General features: G+C 36.8%; 2 protein-coding genes across 2 annotated transcripts; both read left to right on the top strand.

Moving 5' to 3' along the window:
- Positions 1-1,366: 1,366 nt before the first annotated feature.
- LOC110455193 (collagen alpha-1(XII) chain-like) lies at positions 1,367-8,149 on the top strand. Its single transcript, XM_021505175.1, has 5 exons — positions 1,367-1,412; positions 4,531-4,581; positions 5,864-6,427; positions 7,747-7,760; positions 8,021-8,149. The coding sequence occupies exons 1-5, from the start codon at positions 1,367-1,369 to the stop codon at positions 8,147-8,149; spliced, it is 804 nt and encodes a 267-aa protein (XP_021360850.1).
- Positions 8,150-10,813: 2,664 nt separating this feature from the next.
- LOC110455192 (matrilin-4-like) lies at positions 10,814-14,923 on the top strand. Its single transcript, XM_021505174.1, has 3 exons — positions 10,814-10,892; positions 12,643-13,206; positions 14,805-14,923. The coding sequence occupies exons 1-3, from the start codon at positions 10,814-10,816 to the stop codon at positions 14,921-14,923; spliced, it is 762 nt and encodes a 253-aa protein (XP_021360849.1).
- Positions 14,924-21,656: the final 6,733 nt, after the last annotated feature.

Below are 21,656 nucleotides of genomic sequence, written 5' to 3'. Positions count from 1 at the left end.
TAAGAAATCAGAAGGTTTATAAGAAGCTAGTGGCTGTTCTCTATAAAGGCAGGAGTGGGATGTTGCACAAGCAATGCTACTTAAAATTCATTAAACGCTACATGTAAGATACGAAAATAATAGTAAGGATGGAAAATATGTCGACATCATCTGAGGCGTCGACGTAGTTTATGAATATGTCGCCGAAACAATTCTTGATAAATTGATACATATTTGCATTTTCCGAAATAATTTTGCTGTGTAAATAGTCGGGAGTGAAATCGACTTACCATTAAGAAATCTAGAGAATATTACCGACATATGGAACCTTAATCGGTGTTCATAGTTTGTAAATCTAATTCATATTCGTTATTTCTACTCCTCGTGCTAAAAGAAATTTAGAAGACGATTTTTAGTTACTATTTTTTTCATTTCATATTAATAAGAGGCAAGTCGATGTCATTACCGAACATTTACACGAATACATAAAAACAAATAAAGATGTTGTAGTCATGAAACTATTGCAGTCATGAAACCAACCACTTTTCCCTTATCATGGGCCATGGAAAATATAGAGGATCTTACATGAGTATCCATGTCATATTGAATTAATTAAACGAGTTGAAATGGACACGAATGTTAACAGTCTGAAAAACAACCTAAATAATAACTCTGTATAGGTCAAACCAAAGTATTCCGATCATCTCGTTACTTGCAAACAAAAATGCACATTGAACAGAAATGAATAAAACTAAGTAACATATGATGAATGAACACTACAACGTATATACTAGAAATCAGTAAATTTGTAGATACTGATCATGACGAAGAAAGCGAATATAACAGCAGCCAGTAAATTAATATGTTTACAACTCAACCACTTTTCCCTTATCATCGGCCATGGAAAATGTAGAGGATCTTACATGAGTATCCATGTCATATTGAATTAATTAAACGAGTTCAATAATTGTATTGTAATGATTTAAATAAATTCAGCATGAAATTGACACGAATGTAAGATTCTATTTATCACATAACGTTAATAGTTTAAAAAAATATCTATCACAATTGTGTGTTATCAGATAACTTGTCGTTCCGCGCAGTGCAAAGTAGTTCACAGTTTTTTTTTAAAAAAATAATTATTTAATACAAGTAGTACCTGTAGAGGCGTAGGAATATGTTCGCACGGTTTTAACCAATCGCAAAACCCCTAGATTGTATCACACGTATGTAATACCATATGTATGACATGGCCGTATGATAAAGTAAAATGGGTCATATAGGTGGTAAAAATGATTTGAATGGTCGATAACAATGTATCGGGGACATATTTTAATAAAGTTTACTGTTTTTGTTTCAGATGTTTGCGTCTCGGCAAATGTCGAAGATGATGATCACAGCAGTAATCCTTTGGTTCAACGCATTTGGGACAGGTATCTTTACTGTTACCTATTTGTCTTAAATGTTCCCCGTATATCTATACTATTACCCGTAAGTCTATACTATTACCCGTATACTATTACCCCTACGTCTATATTATAACCAGGGTCATTGACGTCATTACAATTGCCATCCGGGCTTCATATGCAAATGAAAAATTTGCGGACAGTTTACAACTTCACTAGAACAGCAGCTGTTTTTACGGGTTTAAGGTATAAGCAAGAAATAGAATCCATCCCTGATGTTTTGATTTAAACATATTTTTATTTGCATCTAATATACAAAAGAGATAAGGCACAAGTTGTTAAATTTTTGTAAAGCCCTTTCCCAATAACATAATGAAATATATATATTTTGGCAATTCTTAAATTAATTAATATTTTCAATCAAGTCTAGTCTCGGGATAAAATATTGAGCAAAATACCCTCGGTAAAGCCTCAGGTCTCCTACTCAATATTTTATTCCTTGGGTTTGAAATCTTATCCATACCTTACATCATGAATGGAATATATTAGTCTATGTTATTCCCCGTATGTCCCTACTATTACCCGTATGTCTATACTATTATCCGTATGCCTATTCTATTACCTTTATGTTATTAATATTACCCGTATGTCCATACTATCAACCTTTTGTATGTATAATAGTATAGACACACGGGTAATAGCAGATTCATACGGGTAATAGTATAGACATACGGGTAATAATATAGAAATACGGGTAATAGTATTAACATACGGGTAATAGTATAGACATAAGGGTAATGGTATAGATATACGGGCAATAGTATAGACACACGGGTAATAGTATAAACATACGGGTAATAGTATATACATAAGGGTAATAGTATATACCTACGGGTAATAGTATAGACATAAAGGTAATAGTAGACACACAGGTAATAGTATAGACACACAGGTAATAGTATAGACATACTGGTAATAGTATAGAAGTATAGACATACGGGTAATAGTATAGACATACGGGTAATTATATAGAAATACGGGTAATAGTATTAACATACGGGTAATAGTATAGGCATAAGGGTAATAGTATAGAAATACGGGCAATAGTATAGACACACGGGTAATAGTATATACATAAGGGTAATAGTATATACCTACGGGTAATAGTATATACATAAGGGTAATAGTATATACCTATGGGTAATAGTATAGACATAAAGGTAATTGTAGACACACAGGTAATAGTATAGACACACAGGTAATAGTATAGACATATGGGTAATAATATAGACATAAGGGTAATAGTATATACATACGGGCAATATTATAGTCATACGGGTAATATTATAGACATACGGGTAAAAGTATAGACATACGGGTAACGGTATAAACACACGGGTAATATTATAGACAAACGGGTGATATTATGGACATACAAATGTACGGGTAATATGATAGACGTAAGGGTAATAATAAAGACATACGGGTAATAATATAGACATACGGGTAATATCATGGATATACGTATATATTCACTCGTGCGCGGAACAAGTGTGTAATCTTGCATATTTATTACATCATGTATAACTTGAGGAATGGAAATATGTTTCTAAAGCATGTCAGATATATATGTTATTGTTTGTTTATGGCATGGTGTGTGTCTACAATGGAAATATTGTCATCAATACGATACTCTATATATTAGTTAATGCACTTGTATAGATACAATTAATGTTCAGTTCGCGTTCTAGCATTTAAACATAAAAAAATACCAACCAAAGTATGTCAAACATATATTTCTCATCCGAGAAATTCTCATCAATGGGGCTAGGTTGTAAATATTGTAAAGAACCAAAAATATGTATTTTCAATTGTATCGATTTCATTAATCAGATTTTCCTTTAAAAACAACAACTTGGTTATCCTTAAATAGTTGACATAAGAAAATGACTATACCGGCAATATGCGTCCGGCAAAAATATATAATTAAAAAGTTAAAGGGGGTATTATGTCAGAGGCTGTAGGTTTGGGACATCAATATTGAAGAGCTTTAAAATAAGCTATATCATTGGAACACATTTGTTTATACATACCACGTCCAACCATATATAACAATCTTATTAAAAAAAGCTTCAATACATTTACAAGAATGTAATGTTTTGACTCATATTGCATCAAAACGTAGCTTTTTTAAGGAATCTTGTGCCACTGATAAAAACTGTTACTATGATTTGGAAAAAAAATTACCAACAGAAAAATAGTTTTGATCCTTCTTTTCAAAACATTGATACAATGTTTAACTACGAGTTGGAAACATTCATACCAGCATGGAAATACTTTAATAAATCATTTTAAAGAAATCATTTGGATCCTTAAATTGAGCAAAAACATATTCCGTTCTTTTATTACCATTAAAACTAAATCCAAGTACATCCATCTTAACAAGGCAGCTTTTTTGTAAATATATTGTATATAATTTACCTCTAAATATTCTTTAAGTCACTGGATATGAAATACTTGTCGATAGGCTTTCATAAACTGTTTTAATCAACCTTATCCTGCATGCAAAGAGCACGAATTTAATATAATCAATCTACAAAGTCTGAATCTGCTTAAAAACATTGAGGGTGTAACCAAATGTTCCAGATTCAATAACACTGAAATGCTCAAAAAGCTAGGCATGAATCTCATTTAAAAAGCGATGAATTTTAAATCGTCGACAAATAATGTCACTGTAAAAATCAAAACTGTCATGGTGTGGAATTTTTCATGATTGCTGCAGTAACCCCTGTACCGGATAGATATTTTGTGACAATATCTTTGACAATATACTTTAGAAGCATACATTAATAATAAAATAACAAGCACCAAAAGGACATTCTTTTGACAATAGCATGTTAATCAAGAATTGCATTCTTTGTATTTAGATATGATAAATTTGATTTTTTTTTAATAAAAAAAAAAAAAACTGTGTCATTAAAAAAAACATTACATGTTGGTTCACATCAATGCCTCCCAATTTGTATTTTGAGATTCGCTGTGATATATAATTTTGCTACAGTGTGTGAACATTCCATATAAACAAAAGGGTCATACATTCATAATTTTAATTATCACAAATAAGATATTTTTCCTGACTTTGCAGTACCAGAACAGACACCTGCAGGATTCCGGGACAGTTCCTATCCCCCACCACGTACGTACAAGCCGTTCTTCTGTTTCTGAATGAGTAAACATACTATCATAGTAACTAATCACTTCAGACACATTGAGCTTTATTTATTGAAAATTGTAAGTTCGTTGTGGAGTTCATGGTTAATGTGGAGTTCTCTGTTAGTATGTGCTGCGATTGTAGACTGGTATATAAAGTATGCAACTAAGTAGACATATATGTAATATTAATCAGTTTACCCGTTTACAAGGATAACGGTTGTCTGCTTCCTATATGATCCCGTGCCTGTTACACATACTGTAGATGTCTATTAAACAAACAAAAAATAAACAATAACTTATCATAAAATTACATTTAAAAAGCAATCACCTGTGTTAATTATTGTTTTATTTTAGACAAAAAACATAGTGGGAAGTCTTAATTCAAACTTAGAATTGATAACACGTTTAAACAAAGGAAATAATTGCATGGGGACCCTGTGAAAAATAAAAAGGATAATATGAGAATATGCTCTGAAAGGGAAAGCATTTTCTGTTTCGTCGACGTCACCTACCATGTAACTCGTGGCTTAAGTCCCAGTAATGCCATGTTGTCGAAGCGAGAACCACGGCTGTGACAACGAGACTACGTGGCACACTTATGTGTATAATCAAAAGCATCGACCTTCGTTGTTTTTCAGGTTGTTTGTTAGACATTGTTAAAAGTATTGAAATATGAATTAAAAAAAGAAATATGACTGATTAAATATGAATTAAAAACCGTTGATCAGAATCATATCCATATTGATGACAAAAAGACCTTGTATTTATTGTATGGTATGAGCACTATATGTAAGACTACCATTGTAGCTAATAGCCTCGTTGCACGTTAAGTCATACAAGTAATGCGTAATATCAATCTTGCTTGAACTAGTTAATTTCATTTCAAATCAATTTTATCTGTAAGTTTGGCACAGGCATTGCCTATTGAAGCCGATTCAAGATGGGAGGAAATGCATTTCAGAAATTAATATATACAGTATGTACACAGTATGTATACAGCAGATGTAATATATGTTCAGGTATATAGCTTAAAATAAAATTCAGTTAACTAAGATATTGATATAGATTAAACACAGATTAAACATTTGATTGTCTTAACGGTGTTTGGTGATCTAGAAAAAAAAAGGTCAATTAGTCTGTTATACTGTTTTCTTGACTTCAAATGTTTTTCTATTGTGTACATATTTTTTAATCATAAGTTTCAGATTACTAATACAGTGTAGCGCACTGGTTAGTTATAAACAAAAACTTGATGCTATTTTCAGATTGTGCCTTGTCAAAGGTTGATCTCATCATCATCCTAGACGCCTCCGGCAGTGTAGGAAAAGAAAACTACGATAAAATGCTGGCTTTCTGTAAAGATTTCTTGAGGAACGCCGAAATTGATTCCGGTAACGTACGCGTGGGTGCCTTGATCTATAGTTCCAGGGTAGAAGTTCAGTTCAATCTTAGTTCATATTCAACTAGAACGGAAGTGAACCAGGCTATCGATGAGATCCCCTACATTTCCGGGAGTACCAATACGGCTGACGCACTGATGACGATGAGGAACATGTTCAACCCCAACGACGGGGATCGTGATGGTGTTCCGAACATCTGTATCATCTTAACAGACGGTGAATCCAGCATCAATTCCCAGAGAACCGTCCCGGAAGCCGACAAGGCAAGAGATGAAGAGATCCACATCTACGCTATAGGTATCGGTCTGAGGGATACCAAAGAGTTAGACGGAATCGCCAACAAACCAGCATCGGATAACAGCTTCAACGTGCAGACCTTTGAAGAGCTCAATGCTCTCAGTGACCAGGTCTTCTCATCTCTCTGTCCAGGTAAGTAACGAAAGGAATGACTAGAATTTCATAAAAATAGAACAATTTATCCACAAGTAAATATGTCCAGGTAACTGAACTATTTATTTCAAAAGATTTAATATTTTTATATAGATATGCAAAAGAAATATTTATGCCAGTGAACAGAATTTGTTATTGCTGTTGCTAACCTGTCAAACAATTTGAGAAGCCTACATCAAATATGTATTTTGTCTATTTATTAATAATATATATACTTTTAAATTATGCTTAAAAAAGTAATTTTACGTTAATTAATTTAGCACACTGTGTCTCTGTGAGTCGTTTGAAGTTGTTTGGCAAGTATTACTAGGGTTAGGGTAAGCTGATCTTATATAGCTTATCTATCAAATAATTACTCATACTGATAATTGAGCAAAGTCTTAATTGTACAACGTTCCTCTGACTAATTATCAGTTCTGATAGATCTATAAATTGTATGGGATGTAATTGCCTACAATTTGTATCTTTAACAAAACATATTTGCCACAATCAGAGACTTCTGCACACATATTTTATTATGAATACCAAGTCCAAATAAGATAGTAAGCTGACAGGATTACACTATCGATGTTTCATGGGTGGACTGGCTGGATTATCAACACTATAGTCAATCTTTTTAGTTTTCTTCTGTTGAGTTGTATCATTGCATCTACAAAACCAGGGTAGCACACTGAACATCATAAAGTAATGTTCGTTCGGCACTTCGTATGCGTATTCACCGTCTTTGTGTAGTCATGACGATTGTTGGGTGTTTACGACTGTTGTTTTTGTTGTATGACCGCTGTGTTTGTATGTACGACCGTTATTTGTGGATTTTCAATCATTTTGAGTATTTACGACCGTTGTCTATGTATAGACGATGTATTTACGATCATCGTTGGTACATTAATGACGGAATGTTTTGCAACCGTTGTTTTTATTTATTGGGATATTTTTTATGAACTTGATAATTCATCAATTCAAATCAAAATTAACTACACTTTAATAAATCAACAACAAAAAACTAAGTTCCATCACAACAACTTCCTTGGCAAACTGTAAAAAATTAACAACCGTGATTACAATAGGTTGCCGGTATTAATGTACAAAAACAGTACACTCGGTTTACATAGTAACCTATGTTACAGCCCGATATATGTACCAAGTAATAACCGTCTACAACAATACACACACGTAATACACAAGTTCCCGTTTCCACCATACAGCTCACTTGACTAGTCTTGAGTAATTCTAAAGTTCCAGTTTTAACCTTAAGTTCATGTTTCAATAATAACTGCATACACTGTGTTAATTAACAGTAAACTGTGTAATGGTAAAGGTTATTCCTTCAGTTCCCTCGAGGTGATAATGCAAACATACAAAGTTCAGGGCCATACATATATGTCCTGATGAAGAATTTAGGCCACACAGTAATTTCACGTATGATAATACAGGATACTAGTGAAATAGCTCAGAGTTCCAAGATATCATAATAGCCTTAGTATAAAGATGTAGAATTTACAACACAATCTAGAGTTCCAAGTTCATGACTTTACTGGTTTAACACAGTCATCTGAAGCACTGACATTATAGAGTTGCACAGGGGGTACAACGACAACATATGCTGCCATGGGCGGTTGTGTGAAGTTCCGTGTGTCTAACTGGGACGAGTACCGGTGTACTGCTGAACAGCCTGACGAAGGTCAAGGTCATCTACCGTGATGTAGTTATATCCACCCCATCCCTAATGCCTGTCTCTCTCAGCTACAGTACATCTTCATCCATTAACATCCTGGTCAGCCTCTCTCTGTACGCTGTCGGTACGACAAATTGCTAATGTAAACTGCCGTTATCCACACACTCCCGGTATAGCATTCCATTCGTACCACAAAACTGGTTTCCTCTCCATTTTTAGACACTTTAGTGGTTCCCTCCTTCACCATGTCACATATTGCCTTAACGGTTTCATCATTAGGTTTCTCCTCTATCATTTCTGTTTTCCCCCCCAGGTCCTTAAGGGGTATAGGTACCTTCAGAGGTTTGGTGTGCTCTTTCTCTCGCAATGCCTTAGCTCGCGTCTGTACTGCTGTGATAACAAACTCATTTTCCTTACCCTCAATTAACAATGGACTTCCGGGTTCTCTGGCTCCCTTTATGTTACCTATAATAATGTCATAAATTGGAGTCTCCATCAGCCACGCTGTACATGTTCCAGTAAAATATGGCGACTCTAAATATATCTCTGCCTGTGGTACTGTTATCTCGGACCCGTCCGCCAATCTACAACTCAATACTTTCTAGCCAGTTTTCTTTATCCAGCAAGCTCCGTCGTACCACTACTCCACTGCACCCAGGGTCCCTGAGTATAGTGACTAACTGACTACCTATGTGTCCCTTCACTGTTGGCATGGTAATTTCCACTTCCGCTACGTCCACAGAGTCCTGTTAATCCACACTGCCAACCTTAGACTGCTTTTTAGGTTTTGGACATTTAGCTGCAATGTGTCCGTTCTCATTACAATTAAAACACTTGCGAGTGTCAAACTGAAAATTCCCACTTCGCTCGGTACCTGTAGTGTTACCACGATTCCGATCATTGTGGTTCCCCGATCTATTGCTGCCCTGTTGTCCTGGTTTTGTGGCCCCTGTGTTGTGTTTCTGCATAAACGACTTTGCCAGCTGTCCTCTAGCCTCAACAAACTGATCACCAAACTTCGCCATTTCCCCCATAGTCGTTGGCTTCCTTTCTCTCAGAAATATGGCTAATTCCGGGTTACAGACCGTCATTACCTGTTCCCGTACCACCAAGTCTTTTAGTCCCTGAAAAGTTTGTGGACACTTCGCCATTTCTGTCCAACGTTGAAAGTAGTTCTCCAGTCGTGTCGTGAACTGTGAGAATATCTCCTGTCCTTCGACTTTCCCATTCCGAAATCTGTTCCGGAAACCATCCTCTGTATGATCAAACCTCTGGAGTAATGACTTCTTAAGCTTACCATAATCTAATGCGTCTTCAGATTTAAGACGTGAAAACACCCCCAAGGCTTTTCCTTTGATCATCGTGCTAAGTGCTACGGACCATCTGTCCTCTGACCAGCCTTGTAGCCTAGCAAAAGTTTCGAAACGTCTGAGGTACGCACCCAGGTCATCTTTTCCCTCTTTAAAGGGAGGTAATTTGGGGTTATACTTCCCAAGTCCCATTCTGGATCTTCCTCCTTCAGGATCCTCATGACCCTCTGTCTGACCCTGTTCCTGCTGAAGCTTCAATAGTTCCACTGCTCTGGCATGAGCCTCCTGAGCTTCCTTATTACGTGCATGTAATAATTCTACCTCAAGCTGTTTCATCTTATGTTCCTGTGCGAGCTGTCTCTCCTCACGTTCAATTGCCCTTTCTTCGCGAGCCCTGTCCTGCTGGTCTTTGATGAACCACCAGAGTTCTTCCCCTTCCATACCTAGCTTCGCTCCTGCAGCCATCAACTTCTCAATTGGGTCCATAGCTTTTGATTACTGCTAATATTTTCAAAATCATATACATAATGGACCTTTCTCCTGATCAGGATATTATAGATGTACAAACATATTTACTTATTCCTATGCTGATCATATAAATTGAATTTATTATGCAATAAAAATTAAAAAAAATCAACATCACACATCACAGTCATCCATTAAGTACTTAAATGATGATTACCTGAATCCTTTCTTTACCGATACATTCGACATTGGCATCCCACCGCTGCCACCAAGTTGTCACGATGCCTTCACGGTCTTGTGTATGGAAAAACTCCAAATCAGGATAACTCATCAATTCAAATTAAAATAAACTACACTTTCATAAATCAACAAAAAAAAACAAAAAAAAAACATCCAAACAACTGCCTTGACAAACCGGAAAAAAACAACCGTGATTACAATAGGTTGCCGGTATTAAGGTACAAAAACAGTACACTCGGTTTACATAGTAACCTATGTTACAGCCCGATATATGTACCAAGTAATAACCGTCTACAACAATACACACACGTAATACACAAGTTCCCGTTTCCACCATACAGCTCACTTGACTAGTCTTCAATAATTCTAAAGTTCCAGTTCTAGCCCAAAATTCATGTTTCAATAATAACTGCATTCACTGTAATAATTAACAGTAATCACTGTGTAATGGTAAAATTCCAAATTTAGGCCACACAGTAATTTTACGTATGATAATACAGGATACTAGTGAAATAGTTTGGAGTTCCAAGATATCATCATAGCCTTAGTATAAACATGTAGAATTTACAACACAGTCTAGGATTTCAAGTCCCTGACTTTACTGATTTAACACAGTCATCTGAAGCACTGACATTATAGAGTTGCACAGGAGGTACAACGACAACATATGCTGCCATGGGCGGTTGTGTGAAGTTCCGTGTGTCTAACTGGGACGAGTACCGGTGTACTGCTGAACAGCCTGACGAAGGTCAAGGTCCTCTACCGTGATGTAGTTATATCCACCCCATCCCTAATGCATGTCTCTATCAGCTACAGTCCATCTTTATCCATTAACATCCTGGTCAGGCGTCCCACCAGAGGCCTAGCCCATGACCGATGGTGCCCTTACGTTGCACATTAGCTCGAATTTTCCCCACAATCTCACGAACACCACCTCCCTGGCTAATGTCGCCTCAGTTCTCCGTGCGGTTGACAGTTACGTCACGAGAACCCGTATGTTAGGTAATAACCGCGGGAAAACACAGCGCGGTAAAGTAAAACGCTCTTATTTCTGTTTCACACAAAACTATCTTATAAATCTTGTCATACCTTGACAATGTATGTCTTTGTGTGTTGTGGACTTACGTCAGGGTTTGTCCGCCCAGAAGAACCGAGAACTGTTACTCAAACAACTACAAAGGGAGGTAAACGATAATGTGTTTATGTATGCATTTTAATAAAAAAAAATCATTCTAAGACAAACGTGATGTATTGCGAAATTGTTTAAACTGAATTTGAAAAAAAAAAAATTAAAAACATATTCAATGTAAGAAGTACTGTTCCCCGGAATGTCCAGTAGAAAGGATATTTGGTTGTTATGTGATTTAGCAAAATTTCACGTTTTACCAAGCAGTCACCTGTGTTTAATATTGTTTTATTTTTTATACAGCTACTACTTCAATTCCAATAACAGTACCTCCGCCATCAGGTAAGAACAATTATATGATTAAGCGATAGACAAAAACATAGTGTCAAGTCTTAATTCAAACTTAGAATTGATAAAACGTTTAAACAAAGGAAAGAAATACATGGGGACCATGTGAAAAATAACAAGGATAATATGAGAATATGCTCTGAAAGGGAAAGCATTTTCTGTTAATTCGACGTCACCTACCATGTAACTCGTGGCTTAAGTCCCAGTAATGCCATGTTGTCGAAGCCAGAACCACGGCTGTGACAACGAGACTACAGGGTCGACAATTTAAGTGTTTGTTATTTTATCGACAAAAAACATAGCAGAGTATAACCTGTGTGTGCTGTTGGGTTTAATGCAGACCAAACACGATAATATAATCAAAAGCATCGACCTTCGTTGTTTTTCAGTTTGTATGTTAGACATTGTTAAAAGTATTGAAATATGAATTAAAAAAAGAAATATGACTAATTAAATATGAATTAAAAACCGTTGATCAGAATCATATCCATATTGATTACAAAAAGACCTTGTATTTATTGTATGGTATGAGCACTATATGTAAGACTACCATTGTAGCTAATAGCCTCGTTGCACGTTAAGTCATACAAGTAATGCGTAATATCAATCTTGCTTGAACTAGTTAATTTCATTTCAAATCAATTTTATCTGTAAGTTTGGCACAGGCATTGCCTATTCAAGCCGATTCAAGATGGGAGGAAATGCATTTCAGATATTCATATATACAGTATGTACACAGTATGTATACAGCAGATGTAATATATGTTCAGGTATATAGCTTAAAATAAAATTCAGTTAACTAGGATATTAATATAGATTAAACACAGATTAAACATTTGATTCTCTTAACGGTGTTTGGTGATCTAAAAGAAAACAAATAAGAATAAAAAGGTCAAGTAATCAGTTATACTGTTTTCTTGACTTCAAATGTTTTTCTATTGTGTACATATTTTTTAATCATAAGTTTCAGATTACTGATACAGTGTAGCGCACTGGTTAGTTATAAACAAAAACTTGATGCTATTTTCAGATTGTGCCTTGTCAAAGGTTGATCTCATCATCATCTTAGACGCCTCCGGCAGTGTAGGAAAAGAAAACTACGATAAAATGCTGGCTTTCTGTAAGGATTTCTTGAGGAACGCCGAAATTGATTCCGGTAACGTACGCGTGGGTGCCTTGATCTATAGTGACAGGGCAGAAGTTCAGTTCAATCTTAATTCATATTCAACTAGAACGGAAGTGAACCAGGCTATCGATGAGATCCCCTACATTTCCGGGGGTACCAACACGGCTGACGCACTGATGACGATGAGGAACATGTTCAACCCCAACGACGGGGATCGTGATGGTGTTCCGAACATCTGTATCATCTTAACAGACGGTGAATCCAGCATCAATTCCCAGAGAACCGTCCCGGAAGCCGACAAGGCAAGAGATGAAGAGATCCACATCTACGCTATAGGTATCGGTCTGAGGGATACCAAAGAGTTAGACGGAATCGCCAACAAACCAGCATCGGATAACAGCTTCAACGTGCAGACCTTTGAAGAGCTCAATGCTCTCAGTGACCAGGTCTTCTCATCTCTCTGTCCAGGTAAGTAACGAAAAGAATGACTAGAATTTCATAAAAATAGAACAATTTATCCACAAGTAAATATGTCCAGGTAACTAAACTATTTATTTCAAAAGATTTAATATTTTTATATAGATATGCAAAAGAAATATTTATGCCAGTGAACAGAATTTGTTATTGCTGTTGCTAACCTGTCAAACAATTTGAGAAGCCTACATCAAATATGTATTTTGTCTATTTATTAATAATATATATACTTTTAAATTATGCTTAAAAAAGTAATTTTACGTTAATTAATTTAGCACACTGTGTCTCTGTGAGTCGTTTGAAGTTGTTTGGCAAGTATTACTAGGGTTAGGGTAAGCTGATCTTATATAGCTTATCTTTCAAATAATTACTCATACTGATAATTGAGCAAAGTCTTAATTGTACAATGTTCCTCTGGCTAATTATCAGTTCTGATAGATCTATAAATTGTATGGGATGTTATTGCCTACAATTTGTATCTTTAACAAAACATATTTGCCACAATCAGAGACTTCTGCACACATATTTTATTATGAATACCAAGTCCAAATAAGATAGTAAGCTGACAGGATTACACTATCGATGTTTCATGGGTGGACTGGCTGGATTATCAACACTATAGTCAATCTTTTTAGTTTTCTTCTGTTGAGTTGTATCATTGCATCTACAAAACCAGGGTAGCACACTGAACATTATAAAGTAATGTTCGTTCGGCACTTCGTATGCGTATTCACCGTCTTTGTGTAGTCATGACGATTGTTGGGTGTTTACGACTGTTGATTTTGTTGTATGACCGCTGTGTTTGTATGTCCGACCGTTATTTGTGGATTTTCAATCATTTTGAGTATTTACGACCGTTGTCTATGTATAGACGATGTATTTACGATCATTGTTGGTACATTAATGACGGAATGTTTTGCAACCGTTGTTTTTATTTATTGGGATATTTTTATGAACTTGATAATTCATCAATTCAAATCAAAATTAACTACACTTTAATAAATCAACAACAAAAAACTAAGTTCCATCACAACAACTGCCTTGGCAAACTGGAAAAAATTAACAGCCGTGATTACAATAGGTTGCCGGTATTAAGGTACAAAAACAGTACACTCGGTTTACATAGTAACCTATGCTACAGCCCGATATATGTACCAAGTAATAACCGTCTACAACAATACACACACGTAATACACAAGTTCCCGTTTCCACCATACAGCTCACTTGACTAGTCTTGAGTAATTCTAAAGTTCCAGTTTTAACCTTAAGTTCATGTTTCAATAATAACTGCATACACTGTATTAATTAACAGTAAACTGTGTAATGGTGTTATTCCTTCAGTTCCCTCGAGATGATAATGCAAACATACAAAGTTCAGGGCCATACATATATGTCCTGGTGAAGAATTTAGGCCACACAGTAATTTCACGTATGATAATACAGGATACTAGTGAAATAGTTCAGAGTTCCAAGATATCATCATAGCCTTAGTATAAACATGTAGAATTTACAACACAGTCGAGAGTTCCAAGTCCATGACTTTACTGGTTTAACACAGTCATCTGAAGCACTGACATTATAGAGTTGCACAGGAGGTACAACGACAACATATGCTGCCATGGGCGGTTGTGTGAAGTTCCGTGTGTCTAACTGGGACGAGTACCGGTGTACTGCTGAACAGCCTGACGAAGGTCAAGGTCCTCTACCGTGATGTAGTTATATCCACCCCATCCCTAATGCCTGTCTCTCTCAGCTACAGTACATCTTCATCCATTAACATCCTGGTCAGCCTCTCTCTGTACGCTGTCGGTACGACAAATTGCTAATGTAAACTGCCGTTATCCACACACTCCCGGTATAGCATTCCATTCGTACCACAAAACTGGTTTCCTCTCCATTTTTAGACACTTTAGTGGTTCCCTCCTTCACCATGTCACATATTGCCTTAACGGTTTCATCATTAGGTTTCTCCTCTATCATTTCTGTTTTCCCCCCCAGGTCCTTAAGGGGTATAGGTACCTTCAGAGGTTTGGTGTGCTCTTTCTCTCGCAATGCCTTAGCTCGCGTCTGTACTGCTGTGATAACAAACTCATTTTCCTTACCCTCAATTAACAATGGACTTCCGGGTTCTCTGGCTCCCTTTATGTTACCTATAATAATGTCATAAATTGGAGTCTCCATCAGCCACGCTGTACATGTTCCAGTAAAATATGGCGACTCTAAATATATCTCTGCCTGTGGTACTGTTATCTCGGACCCGTCCGCCAATCTACAACTCGATACTTTCTAGCCAGTTTTCTTTATCCAGCAAGCTCCGTCGTACCACTACTCCACTGCACCCAGGGTCCCTGAGTATAGTGACTAACTGACTACCTATGTGTCCCTTCACTGTTGGCATGGTAATTTCCACTTCCGCTACGTCCACAGAGTCCTGTTAATCCACACTGCCAACCTTAGACTGCTTTTTAGGTTTTGGACATTTAGCTGCAATGTGTCCGTTCTCATTACAAATAAAACACTTGCGAGTGTCAAACTGAAAATTCCCACTTCGCTCGGTACCTGTAGTGTTACCACGATTCCGATCATTGTGGTTCCCCGATCTATTTCTGCCCGGTTGTCCTGGTTTTGTGGCCCCTGTGTTGTGTTTCTGCATAAACGACTTTGCCAGCTGTCCTCTAGTCTCAACAAACTGATCACCAAACTTCGCCATTTCCCCCATAGTCGTTGGCTTCCTTTCTCTCAGAAATATGGCTAATTCCGGGTTACAGACCGTCATTACCTGTTCCCTTACCACCAAGTCTTTTAGTCCCTGAAAAGTTTGTGGACACTTCGCCATTTCTGTCCAACGTTGAAAGTAGTTCTCCAGTCGTGTCGTGAACTGTGAGAATATATCCTGTCCTTCGACTTTCCCATTCCGAAATCTGTTCCGGAAACCATCCTCTGTATGATCAAACCTCTGGAGTAATGCCTTCTTAAGCTTACCATAATCTAATGCGTCTTCAGATTTAAGACGTGAAAACACCCCCAAGGCTTTTCCTTTGATCATCGTGCTAAGTGCTACGGACCATTTGTCCTCTGTCCAGCCTTGTAGCCTAGCAAAAGTTTCGAAACGTCTGAGGTACGCACCCAGGTCATCTTTTCCCTCTTCAAAGGGAGGTAATTTGGGGTTATACTTCCCAAGTCCCATTCTGGATCTTCCTCCTTCAGGATCCTCATGACCCTCTGTCTGACCCTGTTCCTGCTGAAGCTTCAATAGTTCCACTGCTCTGGCATGAGCCTCCTGAGCTTCCTTATTACGTGCATGCAATAATTCTACCTCAAGCTGTTTCATCTTATGTTCCTGTGCGAGCTGTCTCTCCTCACGTTCATTTGCCCTTTCTTCGCGAGCCCTGTCCTGCTGGTCTTTGATGAACCACCAGAGTTCTTCCCCTTCCATACCTAGCTTCGCTCCTGCAGCCATCAACTTCTCAATTGGGTCCATAGCTTTTGATTACTGCTAATATTTTCAAAATCATATACATAATGGACCTTTCTCCTGATCAGGATATTATAGATGTACAAACATATTTACTTAGCCCTATGCTGATCATATAAATTGAATTTATTATGCAATAAAAAAATTAAAAAATCAACATCACACATCACAGTCATCCATTAAGTACTTAAATGATGATTACCTGAATCCTTTCTTTACCGATACACTCGACACTGGCATCCCACCGCTGCCACCAAGTTGTCACGATGCCTTCACGGTCTTGTGTATGGAAAAACTCCGAATCAGGATAACTCATCAATTCAAATTAAAATTAACTACACTTTCATAAATCAACAACAACAACAAAAAAACATCCAAACAACTGCCTTGACAAACCGGAAAAAAACAACCGTGATTACAATAGGTTGACGGTATTAAGGTACAAAAACAGTACACTCGGTTTACATAGTAACCGTATGTTACAGCCCGATATCTGTACCAAAAAATAACCGTCTACAACAATAAACACACGTAATACACAAGTTCCCGTTTCCACCATACAGCTCACTTGACTAGTCTTCAATAATTCTAAAGTTCCAGTTCTAGCCCAAAGTTCATGTTTCAATAATAACTGCATTCACTGTATTAATTAACAGTAATCACTGTGTAATGGTAAAATTCCAAATTTAGGCCACACAGTAATTTTACGTATGATAATACAGGATACTAGTGAAATAGTTTGGAGTTCCAAGATATCATCATAGCCTTAGTATAAACATGAAGAATTTACAACACAGTCTAGGATTTCAAGTCCCTGACTTTACTGATTTAACACAGTCATCTGAAGCACTGACATTATAGAGTTGCACAGGAGGTACAACGACAACATATGCTGCCATGGGCGGTTGTGTGAAGTTCCGTGTGTCTAACTGGGACGAGTACCGGTGTACTGCTGAACAGCCTGACGAAGGTCAAGGTCCTCTATCGTGATGTAGTTATATCCACCCCATCCCTAATGCCTGTCTCTCTCAGCTACAGTACATCTTCATCCATTAACATCCTGGTCAGGCGTCCCACCAGAGGCCTAGCCCATGACCGATGGTGCCCTTACGTTGCACATTAACTCGAATTTCCCCCACAATCTCACGAACACCACCTCCCTGGCTAATGTCGCCTCAGTTCTCCGTGCGGTTGACAGTTACGTCACGAGAACCCGTATGTTAGGTAATAACCGCGGGAAAGTAAAACGCTCTTATTTCTGTTTCACACAAAACTATCTTATAAATCTTGTCATACCTTGACAATGTATGTCTTTGTGTGTTGTGGATTTACGTCAGGGTTTGTCCGCCAAGAAGAACCGAGAACTGTTATTCAAACAACTACAAAGGGAGGTAAACGATAATGTGTTTATGTATGCATTTTAATAATAAAGAAAAAATTATTCTAAAACAAACGTGATTTATTTCGAAATCGTTAAAACTGAATTTGAAAATAAACAAATTAAAAACATATTCAATGTAAGAATTACTGTTCCCCGGAATGTCCAGTAGAAACGATATTTGGTTGTTATGTGACTTAGCAAAATTTCACGTTTTACCAAGCAGTCACCTGTGTTTAATATTGTTTTATTTTTTATACAGCTACTACTTCAATTCCAATAACAGTCCCTCCGCCATCAGGTAAGAACAATTATATGATTAAGCGATAGACAAAAACATAGTGTCAAGTCTTAATTCAAACTTAGAATTGATAAAACGTTTAAACAAAGGAAAGAAATACATGGGGACCATGTGAAAAATAACAAGGATAATATGAGAATATGCTCTGAAAGGGAAAGCATTTTCTGTTAATTCGACGTCACCTACCATGTAACTCGTGGCTTAAGTCCCAGTAATGCCATGTTGTCGAAGCCAGAACCACGGCTGTGACAACGAGATTACAGGGTCGACAATTTAAGTGTTTGTTATTTTATCGACAAAAAACATAGCAGAGTATAACCTGTGTGTGCTGTTGGGTTTAATGCAGACCAAACACGATAATATAATCAAAAGCATCGACCTTCGTTGTTTTTCAGTTTGTATGTTAGACATTGTTAAAAGTATTGAAATATGAATTAAAAAAAGAAATATGACTAATTAAATATGAATTAAAAACCGTTGATCAGAATCATATCCATGTTGATGACAAAAAGACCTTGTATTTATTGTATGGTATGAGCACTATATGTAAGACTACCATTGTAGCTAATAGCCTCGTTGCACGTTAAGTCATACAAGTAATGCGTAATATCAATCTTGCTTGAACTATTTAATTTCATTTCAAATCAATTTTATCTGTGAGTTTGGCACAGGCATTGCCTATTGAAGCCGATTCAAGATGGGAGGAAATGCATTTCAGATATTCATACATACAGTATGTACACAGTATGTATACAGCAGATGTAATATATGTTCAGGTATATAGCTTAAAATAAAATTCAGTTAACTAGGATATTAATATAGATTAAACACAGATTAAACATTTGATTCTCTTAACGGTGTTTGGTGATCTAAAAGAAAACAAATAAGAATAAAAAGGTCAATTAATCTGTTATACTGTTTTCTTGACTTCAAATGTTTTTCTATTGTGTACATATTTTTTAATGATAAGTTTCAGATTACTGATACAGTGTAGCGCACTGGTTAGTTATAAACAAAAACTTGATGATATTTTCAGATTGTGCCTTGTCAAAGGTTGATCTCATCATCATCCTAGACGCCTCCGGCAGTGTAGGAAAAGAAAACTACGATAAAATGCTGGCTTTCTGTAAGGATTTCTTGAGGAACGCCGAAATTGATTCCGGTAACGTACGCGTGGGTGCCTTGATCTATAGTTCCAGGGTAGAAGTTCAGTTCAATCTTAGTTCATATTCAACTAGAACGGAAGTGAACCAGGCTATCGATGACATCCCCTACATTTCCGGGGGTACCAACACGGCTGACGCACTGATGACGATGAGGAACATGTTCAACCCCAACGACGGGGATCGTGATGGTGTTCCGAACATTTGTATCATCTTAACAGACGGTGCATCCGAAATCAATTCCCAGAGAACCGTCCTGGAAGCCGACAAGGCAAGAGATGAAGACATCCACATCTACGCTATAGGTATCGGTCTGAGGGATACCAAAGAGTTAGACGGAATCGCCAACAAACCAACATCGGAGAACAGCTTCAACGTGCAGACCTTTGAAGAGCTCAATGCTCTCAGTGACCAGGTCTTCTCATCTCTCTGTCCAGGTAAGTAACGAAAAGAATGACTTAGAATTTCACAAAAATAGAACAATTTATCTACAAGTAAATATGTCCAGGTAACCGAACTATATATTTCTATACTATTACCCTTTATGTCTATACTATTACCCATGGGTCTATACTATTACCCGTATGTCTATACTATTACCCGTATGTCAATACTATCACCCAAGTGTCTATATTATTATCAGTATGTCTATAATATTACCAGTATGTCCATAGTATTACCCTTTTGTCTATACACTTATCCATATGTCTATCCTGCCCCGCGTATATTTATACCGTTCCCTGTATGAATATAGCCCGTATGTCTACAATAAAGCCCGTATGTCTTAACTATAACCCATATGTATATATTATATAACCCGTTTATCTATACTTTTACCCGTATGTCTATAGTATTACCCGTATATCCATACTATCATCCGTTTGTCTATAATTTTACCCGTATGACTATAATATTGCCCGTATGCCTTTACTATTTCCCGTATGTATATACTATAACCGATGTGTCTATAGTGTTACCCGTATGTCAATACTATAACCGGTGTGTATGTAGTATTATCCGTATGTCCACACTATTACCAGTATGACCATACTTCAACCGGTGTGTCTGTAACATTTCCCTTATGTTTATACTGGTCCCGTTTCTCTATACTGTTCCCCGTACGTCTTTACTGTTACCATTTCGCTATAAAATTACCTCTATGTCTATGCTGTCCCTCGTATATCTATACCGTTCCTTGTATGACTATAATATAACCCGTATGTCTATACAAAAACAGGTATCTCTAAACTATAACCCGTATGTCTATACAAAAACCGGTATCTCTAAACTATAACCCGTATGTCTATACTTTAACCCGTATGTCTATACTATAACCCGTATGTCTACACTATTACAAGTGTATATATAATATAACCCGCATGTTTATACTGTTCCCCGTATGTCTAGACTATTACCCGTATGACTATACTATTACCCGTATGTCTTTACTGTTCACCGTATATCTATATCGTTCCCTGTATGACTATAACCCTTGTTTTTTTACTATTACCCTATGTTTATAATATTACCCTTCTGTCTATACTATTACCCATACGTTTATACTGTTCCTCGTATGTCTATACTAGTACCCGTATGTCTTTTCTATTACCCGTTTGTCTATAATATTACCCTTGTGTCTATACTATTCCCTGTATGTCTATACTATTACTCGTATGTCCATACTATTACCCATTTGTCTACACTATTACCCGTATGTCTCTAATATTACCCATATATCTATACTATTACCCGTATGTCTATACTGTTCTCCGTATATCTATACCGTTCCCTGTATGACTATACTATAGTACGTATGTCTATACTACTACCCATATATCCGGAACTATTCATTCCTTCCCCGAACCGTGGATATATGGAACGGCCTGTCATCGAAGGTCGTAATGTCACGAACAGTCCGAGCATTTGAACATAGCCTTGACCGTCATTGGAAGAACCAACCACTTGTGTATACCACAGGGAAGCCATCGAAGTCACACAAACTAATGGTCATTGATTGAACTTTAACGAAAATATCACATTTGAACATTTAAAAATTGCGATATACAAGAGACACCCATATACGTACCAACATTTTTATTTTTGAACCACACTCATTCAATTCACAAT

The sequence above is a fragment of the Mizuhopecten yessoensis genome, unplaced genomic scaffold (assembly GCF_002113885.1).
Source record: "Mizuhopecten yessoensis strain PY_sf001 unplaced genomic scaffold, ASM211388v2 scaffold8151, whole genome shotgun sequence".
Lineage (NCBI taxonomy): Eukaryota > Metazoa > Mollusca > Bivalvia > Pectinida > Pectinidae > Mizuhopecten > Mizuhopecten yessoensis.
This window is presented reverse-complemented; position numbering and strand designations above follow the sequence as displayed.

Excerpts from the sequence above, each read along its gene's own strand:
- LOC110455192 (XM_021505174.1), top strand. The coding sequence starts at position 10,814 with ATGGGCGGTTGTGTGAAGTTCCGTGTGTCTAACTGGGACGAGTACCGG. Across the intron at positions 10,893-12,642 it reads ACAGCCTGACGAAGGTCAAG|ATTGTGCCTTGTCAAAGGTT; the intron begins GTCCTCTACCGT and ends TGCTATTTTCAG. Across the intron at positions 13,207-14,804 it reads CTTCTCATCTCTCTGTCCAG|GAGGTACAACGACAACATAT; the intron begins GTAAGTAACGAA and ends AGAGTTGCACAG.
- LOC110455193 (XM_021505175.1), top strand. The coding sequence starts at position 1,367 with ATGATGATCACAGCAGTAATCCTTTGGTTCAACGCATTTGGGACAG. Across the intron at positions 1,413-4,530 it reads GTTCAACGCATTTGGGACAG|TACCAGAACAGACACCTGCA; the intron begins GTATCTTTACTG and ends CTGACTTTGCAG. Across the intron at positions 4,582-5,863 it reads CAGTTCCTATCCCCCACCAC|ATTGTGCCTTGTCAAAGGTT; the intron begins GTACGTACAAGC and ends TGCTATTTTCAG.